This window comes from Rhinoderma darwinii, chromosome 3, assembly GCF_050947455.1.
Source record: "Rhinoderma darwinii isolate aRhiDar2 chromosome 3, aRhiDar2.hap1, whole genome shotgun sequence".
Taxonomy (NCBI): domain Eukaryota; kingdom Metazoa; phylum Chordata; class Amphibia; order Anura; family Rhinodermatidae; genus Rhinoderma; species Rhinoderma darwinii.
In genome coordinates, this window is record NC_134689.1 from 88,597,666 (window position 1) to 88,610,251 (window position 12,586).

The window sequence follows — 12,586 nt, forward strand, 5'->3', positions numbered from 1 at the left end:
AAGAATTACCAGATAAACTCACCACCACAAGGGGACACACAGAAGCCCGGGGACAGTCAGGGCCATCAGTAATGTCCTCCAGTCCCGCAGGAAATAGGCAAACAGAGGCAGAATCATGTAGCCAATTGCAAAGAATATGCAGATGCCTAAGGTTGAGAAGATGATACGAGCGGACTTGCCAAGTATTTCAGATCCTGTGAAAAACATGAAGTTGAAGATTGGTGGCTTTATCAGAAAGATGCTGTAGCGGAGAGATGACTGAATTTCTGTTCATATTATGTTGCTGTTGAATATTCTTTAGTAACATACAATGATGAGATGCTCTTCTGGCAGGTCTACCCCATGGTATAGGTGTTGTGCTGGTCACCTCAATGCTGAACGTGCTTTATGCTAAAAGCCACAGGTAGCAGTGACCCAATGACAGTACCCTACGCTATTAAACATGGTTTCCAATACATATATTCGGGTGCAGCTGATCCCTAGAAAGGAATTACACTTGAATTTATCTTCTGACATACAGTCATGTGAAAAAAGAAAAGAGAAGAAAATACAGATAAAAGGTGATGGAACTGAATAAACACTTACAAATTGACTCGCAATAATTTATTAAACACAAAAATTCACAGATCACATTTCCTTCTAAAGAAAAAGTACATTTATCTCTACCTTAGGCCTCATGCACACGACCGTGCAGTATTTACGGTCCGCAAATACTGCACGGACGGGCAAAGTTTCCAGCCCTTTGAAAGTATTTCATGCATCTCTAATATTAACAGAAGTTAATGGGCCACATATCCTACGATGGCATTTGTTAAACTCCTGTAAAAACATGCGCTTTGTGTATCGTTAAAAAGAACAACAACCTGTGGAGCAAAAGAATACTCTTCATTAGCAGTCATCTAGTCGGACTGGACAACAATATTTGATCTTCATTCAAACCGTATATAAAGATAAAAGGTGATGTAAATTAACAAAAAAAACACACACTAAATTCTCAGACATGACATTTCCTTTTTAACACACCCAGCTTTTTAATTCAGAGGAAGGCCCTAGGGGAGAATGCATGTTCACAGGTTAAAAAAAACCAAACTGGTTTAGTAACAAAAAATAGTTGTAAATGGTGTGCAGTCAAAAAGAGGTAACGTAACAGAAGAGGGATCTATCCTGGGCCAGATTTTGTATTATTGAGCCCTCTTTAATTATTGTTATATTGAAGGGGTTTTCCCACTAAGAACATTTATCACATACACACAGGTTAGGCGATAAATGTATGATTGCTGGGGGCCGCACCACTGGGACCTCCACCGATCACACCCGGTCCTCTTCACTGCACGATCTCAGTGAGAACTTTGAATGGAGCGGTGGTTGCGCATGTCCACTACCGCTCCAGTCAATATTTATGGGGCTAAGGGAAACAGTCGATTACAGTACACGGCTATTTCTGTTGGCCCTAAAGGTATGTTTTCTAGAAGTTCACATTGCTCACCTCATTTTGGAAGTCTATTCAGCACCTAGCCTCAGAAGTTACCCTCTCCACCCTCTAGTTTATCCCTGAAATTGATCTTCTACGCTTGGGGATAGACAGAATCCTAAGGGTATGTTCACACGGCAACGCCAAATACGTCTGAAATTACGGAGCTGTTTTAAGGAGAAGTGCACGCGTTTTTCGCGGCGTCTTTTATGGACGTAAGTGGAGCTGGTTTTCATTGGAGTCAATGAAAGACGGCTCCAATTACGTCCCAAGAAGTGTTCTGCACTTCTTTGCCGTAATTTTACGAGCCGTCTTTTCACAGCGACGCGTAAAATGACAGCTCAGCTGCACAGAACATCGTAAGACCCATTGCAAGCAATGGGCAGATGTTTGCAGACGTAATGGAGCCGTCTTTTCAGGCGTAATTCGAGGCGTAAAACGCCTCCATTATGTCTGAAAAGAGGTCGTGTGCACATACCCCAAAAACAAACAGAGGGGTCTTAGTTAATATACAAATAACTGCAACCACATCAATTACGCAAAAATGAAAATCAACTGAAATTCCTGTTTATCAACATAAAGTGAATAAACTCCACGTGGAAATATTGGAAACTCTTCGCTGCACCCTTACACACATACGCTTTACAACCATGCATATGTACCTATGTCATCATCACCTCCATTTTTTTTTTCTTCCATAGCTTTAGATGGTTTTATTCATTTTGTTACCTCTGTTCAGTTTCGTTTTCGTACTTAAAGGGGTTGTCCGAGATTTAACGACTGTGTTAATGCTTTGTTGATCTTGAATTCTTTGCTGGGTATACGACACGTCACTTGTGACGTGGTGTATATCGGCTTGTTCTGCTTCACAGCCCGTAACACGCATGTGCGGTCACTGCTGTTCTCGCAGTCCCTGCTGTTCTCGAGATAACAGCAAGGGCCGCGCATGCGCATTACAACAGAACAAGCCGATATACACCACGTCACAAGTGACGTGTCGTGTACCCGGAAAAGAATTCAGGAGCAACAAAGCGGCCAGAGCCAGGGCAGAGAGTGACGTCACCAGTCAAGTTCCCCACGGCAGGATCTGGAAACGGGGCCACTTTGGAAAATGTAAGTATATTACAAATGGATTTACATTTATAAATTACAAGCATTAACACAAAGTCATTAAATCTCGGACAACCCCTTTAACAGTTTTAGGGTGGATTTACACGAACGTGATATACGTCCGTGCAACGTGCGTGCTTTTCACGCGTGTCGCACCGACCTATTTAAATCTATGCGGCCGTGCAGTCCGTGATTTTTGAGCAGCGTGAGTCCGCTGCGTAAAACTCACGGTATGTCCTATATTTCTGCGTTTTTCGCGCATCACGTACCCATTGGAGTTAATGGGTTCGTGAAAATCACGCATGCCACACGTAAGCACTTCCGTGGGACGAGCGTGATTCGCGCAACAGCAGTAAAACTATGAATGTAAACAGAAAAGCACTACGTGCTTTTCTGTTTACAAACATACAAACACAGTGTCATAATGATGGCGGCTGCGCGAAAATCACGCAGCCACGCATCATATGGGGCTGACACACGGAGCTGTAAATCCGCCCTTAACCTGAATATGGCTAATTCTGGGTTGAAAGCTAAACTAATATAAGTTTGTTAACGCTTGAACAATCTGTAGCTTTGTAATTTGCTTTTACCGTTAATAACTCGCTAGTTTTTACCAATTCACGTACTGTATCACAATTTTACATGAAAAAAAACAACAAAACAGAAGAATACAAACAACCAATGTGATGTACTAATACTAGTAGACTTCCAAGATCAAGAACCAAATTCAGATTTGAATGGTGATAATATTTAGTATGGTGATAAGAGTCTGACAGAATAAAATGACCTTTTGCAAGACTACGTGTATATTTATGATTTAAAATGCAAACAAAAAATATAGTATTTATAGGCTGGGTTCACACTGAGTTTTTTGCAGGCAGAAAATATGCCTCAAAATTCTGTTTGGAATTTTGAGGCAGATTTTTCTCTGCCTGCATGCCGATTTTCGCTGCATTTTTCGCCCGCGGGTAAAAAAAAACACTGCAAAATACACTTTCTCTGCCTCCTATTGATGTCAATGGGAGGTCAGAGACGTAAACGCCCTTAGGGCATGTCGCTTCTTTATCCCGCGAGACGGTTTTTCCACTCGCGGGAAAAAAAAAACGCCTTTGCCTCCTACTGAAATCAATGGGAGGCATTTTCGGCCGTTTTTTGGTGCGGTTTCTGCGTCAAGAAACTCCGTGTGAACTTACCCATGGATAAAAAATAAATTCATACCTAATATAAAAGCAGCCACATAATTGGAAATCTGTCCCATGCCAACAATGAGGAAGAGGATGGCAAACATCTCCCAGCTGGTCGAGAATACTTGTATAATGCTGAAGCCGGTCTGTACAGCCATTGTTGCAAAGAGGATCTTCTTTCTCCCAAAGCTATAGAAAAGAAATAGGTAAATGAAAGATAAGGCAGTGAAAAATAACACGGCTTTACTGCTGCTTAGAAATGACTATTTTAGCAAATATTTTGTTTATTTACGTAGGTTCCCCTTTAAGACTTCCTATATTTGAGAAATATTTGAAGGTACAACTATACAGAGTATACCAGCACCTGTGACATTAGCAAACACTTATGGTAGGTGAATTTATCCTATGTGGCTATGCTTGCCGTCATGATATTCACAAGTGCCACTATGGCACCCTGTGATCATATGTTAAGTGTCACACAAAAAGGGTGGTACTTTTCTATAGTGCGTGGAAACAAATCCTAGTAAAAATGTCACCTCTAGTAAGATTGCTAGAATATTACCGTACAGGACTGTTATTGATGTTAGCAGCCATGTCTAAGGCCCCATGCACACAACCGTAAGGGTTTTTACTGTCCGTAAATACAGATGCACATCTGTAGCCGTCCACAATTGTGGAAGCACCCATAGACTTCTATGGGCGAGTCCATGCCCCAATTGTGGACAAGAATAGGACGTGTTCTATATTTTGCGGATCATTTCTACGACCCGGACACATCCGTAAATATACGGAAAGGTGTCTGTGGCCAATATAAATGAACTGGTGCGCAATTTCATCTGATCCGTAATTACAAATGAAAACTATGGTCGTGTGCATGAGGCCTAATGCTGAGAGCGCCATATACGAAGTTGTCAATGCAGACCGAGGGCTTGTAAGGGTCCTCTATATCTAAGAATGAAGAAGATGGGATAAAGTAGTGCTTGCTCTGCTCTTATCCAAAAACCTAAGTTTGCCCTAAAGAGGGTTTCACACTTGAGACCCTTATGTGAGGTCAGACTGCTGGGATCGCCATCAATCTGGAGAATGGGGGTGCCATTCTGGCACAATTAGCAGCACATTTACAGTCACTCTCCATTATAGTCTATGGGAAAAGATTTTTTTTGTCAGACAAAATTGTCTCGGGTGAAAGCATAGCTGTGAGTTTAGTATGGAATAACAGAGCTGTCATTTATCTGTCAAACAATCAAAGATTACGAGTCTACAAAGAGCATTACACTAAAACGTTGTACCTGACCGCAGGTTAATGTTTCCTTCATACCATGCTTACACTGCATTACATTATAACATTGTGTGAAAGAATAGCAAGTTACCACGTCTACAATCTTTATCAACATGCACAGACAAAAGGAAAGGTTATATTAGGCACTTTAAGGGTAAGTTCAGACTCCGCAGATTTAAAAAAAAAAAAACTTCTTCAACCGTCCCATTCATCTAAATGGAACAGACTTTCAGTCGCAGAAAATCCTGTAACAAATCTGCCACGTGTGAATATATTGGAATGTGATTGAAAAAAAAAAAAAAAGTCCAGAAACAGCACCACTCTTGTCCAGTGGTTATGTTTGGTATTACAGCTCGGCCCCATTGAAGTGAATGGGGGAGAGTTGCAACACATGACAGCCCATGGACAGACACTAATCTCACGCAACTTCTTTAAAGACACAGTTGTGAAGGTCATAGTTATAAAACATCCTGACAAAAATTGGTCTAGGCCCCAGGGCTATAATGCTCTGTATAAGCCCCTATACTTATAATACACCTGAGGGTTAACACAATGGGGTTGAGCAGCATTTATTTCATGCATTTCTTGCTTTGTTTTTTTCACAGATGACATATGACTCAGGGGCTCTGGCCCCTACTGGCGATGGGCAATGCTCTAGTGCCCAAATGGTCAGTCCACTCCTGCTTCCTACTGATCCATATGATGTGAAATAAACTTGCTGCCTAGATTCCTAATGTTAACATAGCAAAGCCACATGCAAAACCTAGACATAACATTCATGTGTGTGCGTGCGTGCGTGCGGGGTAATCCCGGTTTACATGCCACTAGATTTCTACTCTTCAGTATTAATGACTCTGCCTCTGCTAATCAGTAATCTGAGAATTGACTAAGTAAAATGAACGAGGGGTTGGTCATCTTGGCACAATGAAAGTTGCATAACAGAGCCCATGGACTGCTGGCATTTTCTAATGTACCGCACATCATAGCAGCCCCAGTTACAGCGGAGAACAGTCCAGATAATGTAACAGTTGTCACAATCAGTTCTGTACAGATCAAGAAGGCAGAAGCAGTAAAAAAATAAAATCTGCCTTCTCTGGGGTCCCGGCTGTGTGACCCTTAGGGCCATGTTCACACAGCATATTTTCAGGCGTATTACGACACATAAAATGCTCGGATTAGGTGCCGAAATACACTTGAAATCTACTTGCAAACAGCTTTCTATTGATTACAATGGGAAATATGTGACATTGCTCATGCGAGGCGTATTTTTACGTTGCCGAATTAAAAAATACCACGTAAAAATACGCTTAGTAAAAAACGATATCACTTTATAAAGCGTTTTGCAAGCTGATTTTTCCCATTGAAATCTTTCCCATTGACCCTTCAAAAAGATGCTCCGAAAATACGCTTCAAATACACTTGCAAAATTGAAAAAAATAGCTTTGAAAATCGGCTAGTAAAACGTCAGGATTTCAGAGGAAGTTTTCTCTTGAAATCAGCCTTGTATTTGTCATCCTGATGGTTTGATTCACTCCTGTGTTTGGCTCAAATAAACTCATCAAAAAGTGCACGTGTGATTTCAGCTTAAAGGGGACCTGTCAGTAGCTCCTACAAGGTGAGTTATTAGACTTGCCGCGGTGTCTGAGCCCAGCGGTGTTTGTTGTGTACTTCTGCGTCCACCCGTTCCTGAGATATTGCCCCCTCCTTTATTTATTAAACAATGTGGAAATGAACTGCTGACTAGCCAAGTGGGTTTGGCCGCCAGCGATTCTCAATGGGCGGAGCTAGCAGAGAGCCTCTGACGCTGACCTATCAGCGTGAGGCTGTTGCCTCCAGAAATTACTAGGCCAGCGACATCACGTGAGTCTCACTGCCCAAATGGACCGCACTCTGATAGCATCAGTGTGTAGTCCGATATTTGTCACTGACCCATTGAATTGAATCAGATTCCGCAGTGAAAATCTGCAACAATTTACAGTACAATACATGTGGATGGGATTTAAAAACTCCATTAACATGTAGCGGGAATAATCTGTGCGAAATTGAAGACATGCTGCGAATATTCTAATCCGCAGCATATCAATTCTGTTGTGGATTTTCACAGCAGATGTCACCCATTTAGTTGCGGATTTTAGCAGTCATCGCAAAACCACCCCAAAATAATCTGAAAAGGAAACGCAAAATGCATGTTATTAGCAGTTTTTCTTCCTATTTAAGGCCGGGTTCCCACATAGAGTAAACTATGCGGAAATTTTGCAACGGATTTCTGTGTGTAAATCCCGCAGCATTTACTGTAACAGCAAAGTGGATGAGATTTATCTCATGCCCACGCTGCGGAAAAAAACCCGTAGAGAAAATGTTCATTAATTGACCTGCGGTGCAGATTTTAAATCTGCAGCATGTCAATTTATACTGCGGTTTTGTTGCTTTTCTGTTGCGGGTTTTCCACATTGAATTCAATGGGGATGTAAAACCCGCAACAGAAATCTCAGTGATTCAACTGCAAAAATCACAACTCAGAAAAAAATAATTCATACTTACCCAGAACTCCCTGCTTCTTCCTGCAGTCCAGCCTCCTGGGATGATGTGTCATCCCATGTGGCAGCTAAAGCCAATCACAGGCTGCAGCGGTCACATGAGCTATAGTGTCATTCAGGGAGGCCGGATCGGACGGCAAAGGAGGGACGAGTCACCATGACCACGGCTTAGGTAAGTATGGATGTTTTTTTTCTAATTACTTCTATGCTGCTTGCTGCAGTGGAAATTCCGAACGGAATGTGCTGCGGGTTCCAGGTACCGTGGGAACTCAGCCTGAGGCCTCATGCACACGACCGTATTTTTTCCCACCCGTAAATACTGGCGTAAATACGGGTCCGGTGTCACACGTATTCCACCCGTTTTGCACCAGTATTTACGAACCCGTGCCCGTAAATATGGGTCCGGTGTCACCCGTATTCCACCCGTATTTACGGGCACGTTTTTGGCGGCAAAATAGCACTGCACTAATCGGCAGCCCCTTCTCTCTATCAGTGCAGGATAGAGAGAAGGGACAGCCTTTTCTGTAATAAAAGTTAAAGAAATTCATACTTACCCGGCCGTTGTCTTGGTGACACGTCCCTCTCTTCACATCCAGCCCGACCTCCCTAGATGACGCGGCAGTCCATGTGACCGCTGCAGCCTGTGATTAACCTGTGATTGGCTGCAGCGGTCACATGGCCTGAAACGTCATCCAGGACGTCGGGCCGGATGTCGAGAGGGACGCGTCACCAAGGCAACGGGCGGGAGACCGGACTGGAGGAAGCAGGAAGTTGTCGGTAAGTATGAACGTCTTTTATTTTTATTTTTTACAGGTTTATACTGATCGGTAGTCACTGTCCAGGGTGCTGAAAGAGTTACTGCCGATCAGTTAACTCTTTCAGCTCCCTGGACAGTGACTATTTACTGACGTCGCTTAGCAACGCTGCCGTAATGACGGGTGCACACATGTAGCCACCCGTCATTACGAGAGCTCCATAGACTTCTATGGACTGTCCGTGCCGTTATTACGGCCTGAAATAGGACATGTTCTATCTTTTTCAACGGCACGGGCACCTTCCCGTCAGAAAACGGGAAGGCACCCGTCGCCGATAGAAGTCTATGAGCCCGTTATTACGGGTCGTAAATACGACCCGTAATAACGGGAGTTTTTACGGTCGTGTGCATGAGGCCTGAGTCTTCAAAACCGCAGATAAACGCAGGCAAAATCCTCACATAATATTGCGTTTTTGGGTGAGATTTTGACATTTTGATGCAGAAACAGGTGCATATTTTATGCTGTGGATTTTGGTGTGTTTTTTTTTTATTTTTATAAACCTGTCAGATACAATTCTTAGATGGAAACACAAGATAAAATGACATGCTGCAGATTTTAAAATAGGCTGGTTTTACACACAACATGTTGACGCATTTCGGTGGCCTTTTCTGCTAATTTTGTTTTTATTAAAAAAAAGCCTGCGGCAAGATGTTAATTTTAAGTCTATAGTGAAATATGAGTGCCTACACAGCTATGGGGTTTCGACATTTTTGGGGTCAGTGGAGTTTTCTTTCTCAAAACGCAGCGTGATGTAGATATGGCGTTTTCTCTGACATTTTCCTCTAGAACTTCAAAAACGCATGTACAAATTGACACTAAATAAAACACTGCAGCATTTTTTCGAAGCTCGCAGCAAAACTGCCATTTGACTGCAATATGTGAACGCAGCCTTAAGTTACATGGCGGATTTGTTGGAGATGTAAAAACTGCAGAAACAATTATGTCACATGTCGCCAAGGGGATAAAAAAAATAACTTTAAAAAAAGTATCCTTTTGGCAAATATTCCAGCAGTATTGCCTCGGCCCGTTTTACCCTATGGACATTTTGAGAACATAAATCAGGAAATTCTCCTGCGGTGTATGTATATATATATATATATATATATATATATATATATATATATATAGAACGAAAGTGGTGTGTACATTGCCTTAGCAGGATCTTCAAATTGTATTTTGACAGCAGCTGTAGATTAGATATGTTAAGTTATACCCTGCCCTCCCTTGATACTTACAAGAGAATAAGTGGAGGGGAGGGATCTAACCACATTACCTGTCTGAGAGCTGTCCAGAAATAAATGAACCCGTAAGAACACCAGCAAAAAACAAAGATGTTGTCAGCGGCCCCTTCCAGTCATTGTCACAGACTATATCCCACTGTAAAATAAAATGGCAAATGAACTAAAATATTTAACATGACATTGACAGATGACAATATGTGCAGTGCGGAGATAAAAATAATGATCACAAGTCGCGGTCAACTTTTCAAACAACTTATGGTAATCTAATAGTATATCTGAAATAGATCAACTTTGTAAAGTACTTACTGTTAAAATGTAGTTGTTTTGTCAATGCAAATTCTGTGTGAAGTAACTGCCACTAGGTGTCTCCCTTCCTGCAATCTGCTGTCCACCCTCTGTTGTCAAGCAAAATCCATCCCTACTTATAGAGCAGAGGAGATGGAGTGCAGGAAGTGGAGGTGTGTCTCTTCACAGCCTGTCTGAAGTCTATGGCGGTGGAAGCAGAAGGAGGGAGCAGGGAGAGACAGATGCCCATAGAGGTCTATGGAGGGGGGAGGAGGAGCAGAGAAGAGACACAGACATGCTGCTTATAGAAGTCTATGGAGAGGGGGAGCAAGGAGAGAAAGACAGACATGCTGCCCATAGAAGTGTATGTAGAGGTGGGTGAGCAGGAGAAGGGAAGAAAACTAGACTATGCTGCTCATAGAAGTCTAGGGAGAGGGGAGGAGAAAACGTTGAGAGGCACAGACATGCTTCTTGGCAAAGTCTATGGAGAAGGGGGAGCAGGAGTAGAGAGACACAGACAGTGCCCATACAAGTCTATAGTGAGGGGAGGCACAGATGCTGCTGCACATAGTCTATGGAGAGGGGCAGCAGGAGGGGGAGCAGAGAGATAGAGAGGAGGCACAGATGCTGCTGCCCTTAGAAGTCTATGGAGGGAGCAGGAGGAGAAATAGACGCTGCTGCCTATAGAAGTCTATGGAGGGGGTGGGAGCAGGAGGCGAGAGATCGTGTCCGTTTTGCATGCGTAAAAAAACGCAGCGTTTTTCTTGCGTTGCAGTTCCGTGTAACATCCGTGTACGGTGCGCGTCTGCGCTTTTTACGAGCGTATGTCATAAGTATGTCACGTGTTTTTTTACGTCAGCAAAAAAACTGAGGTAGGTGTTTTTCTGTTTCTCATCATTTCTTTAGCAACTGTTGTGTGAATAACGGACAGCACACTGATGACGTCCGTGTGCTGTCCATGATTTTCACGCAACCATTGACTTCAATGGGTGCGTGATGCGCATAAAACGCACAAGAATAGGACATGCAGTGAGTTTCACGCAGCGGACAGATGCGGCGTGAAAAACACTGAATGTCTATATGGCCCCATTGAATTGCATAGGTCCGTGCGACGTCCGTTGTTTTAACGCGCGTAACACGGACGTGAAATACGCTCGTTTTGAATAAGGCCTTAGGGTGTGCTACACAGATAGGAGAGCAGGATGTTCTCGGCTCTGTGTGGGAGACAATATAGCATTTAGGCTCTATCCACTAGCACAGGGAAAACAGAATGAGAGCCTGCAAAAGGGGAAAACTGTTAAAAATGCAGGATTCACGTCATATAATGGCCAGAAACGTGTTATTCCCCATGTACACACATATGACCGCTTATTCTGAAAAGTTAGGCTGGGTTCACACAGAGTTTTTGGACGCGGAAACCGCGCCGCAAAACTCGGAAAAAAACGGCCGAAAATGCCCCCCATTGATTTCAATGGGAGGCAGAGAAAGCGTATTTCACTGTGTTTTATGCCAGCGACGCTCAATGGCCGCGGGCGGAAAACACAGCAAAAATCAGCGTGCAGGCAGAGGAAAATCTGCCTCAAACTTCCAAATGGAATTTTGAGGCAGAAATTCCTCCTGCAAAAAACTCAGTGTGAACCCAGCCTTATATTGAAAGACGTACACTGGGACATAAAGAAAAAAATCGCTAGAAGTCATGGCGTGTATATCAGATAGTAAAAATGCTGCATCAGGCAGTTACACAATTAGTTTTATTTATTTTTTGTAGTTGATGTTTTTACATTGTTAGGGCTTATTCAGACGAACGTCCGTGCAACGCGCGTTATTTTCACGTGCCTTGCACAGACCCATGTTAGTCTATGGGGCCGTGCAGACAGTCCGCGATTTTTACGCAGCGTAAAACTCACGACATGTCCGTTCTTTGTGCGTTTCTCGCGCATCACGCACCCATTGAAGTCACACGCACCACACGGAAGCACTTCCGTGGGACTCGCGTTATTTGCGCAACAGCAGTAAAACTATGCCTGTAAACAGAAAAGCACCACGTGCTTTTCTGTTTACAAATATCCAAACGGAGTGTTATAATGATGGCGGCTGCGCGAAAATCACGCAGCCGCGCATCATATGGTGATGACACGCGGAGCTGTTAAGTGCCTTTTGCGCGCGCAAAATGCCGCGTTTCTTGCGTGCGCAAAACGCACACGCTCGTGTAAATCTGCTTAGTGTTTTCAGCCGTTTTTCGTGGCTGTAAACGTCCCGAAAAACGGCTGAAAAATCGGAAGCAGAACGCTTACAAACATCTGCCCATTGATTTCAATAAGAAACATGGCGTTCTATTCTGTCGGGTTGTTTTTACGCAGCGTACCTGACCCGTGGGAACCCGGCCTTAGGCCTTTGTTAACATAGTGCAGATTTGCTGCAGATTTTGCCTGCATTTTTTAAGCCAAAACCAGAATTGGATCCAGGAGAGCACACCCATAAGCGAAAGGCCACACGGAGCGGCCCTGACACGGTCGCAACACGGCCAACAACCGCGCTGGCACTATGTAGGAGCAGCTGTCAAATACCTCGTTAAGGGGTATTCCGGTTACATGCGCATGCACGCTGCCGCTCCATTCATTCTCTATGGGAGCGCCGGAGATAGCTGAGTGCAGTGTTCGGCTT

At 43.4% G+C, this 12,586-nt stretch overlaps 1 protein-coding gene across 1 annotated transcript in view; it reads right to left on the reverse strand.

Moving 5' to 3' along the window:
* The window catches only part of LOC142748978 (organic cation/carnitine transporter 2-like), a 62,173-nt gene that overhangs the window by 23,970 nt on the left and 25,617 nt on the right, over positions 1-12,586 (reverse strand). The window contains exons 2-4 of the mRNA XM_075856448.1: positions 9,670-9,773; positions 3,800-3,954; positions 23-194 (exon numbers count right to left, since the gene is read on the reverse strand). Coding sequence (XP_075712563.1) covers positions 23-194; positions 3,800-3,954; positions 9,670-9,773 — 431 coding nt within the window. The remainder of the gene's footprint in view (positions 1-22; positions 195-3,799; positions 3,955-9,669; positions 9,774-12,586) is intronic.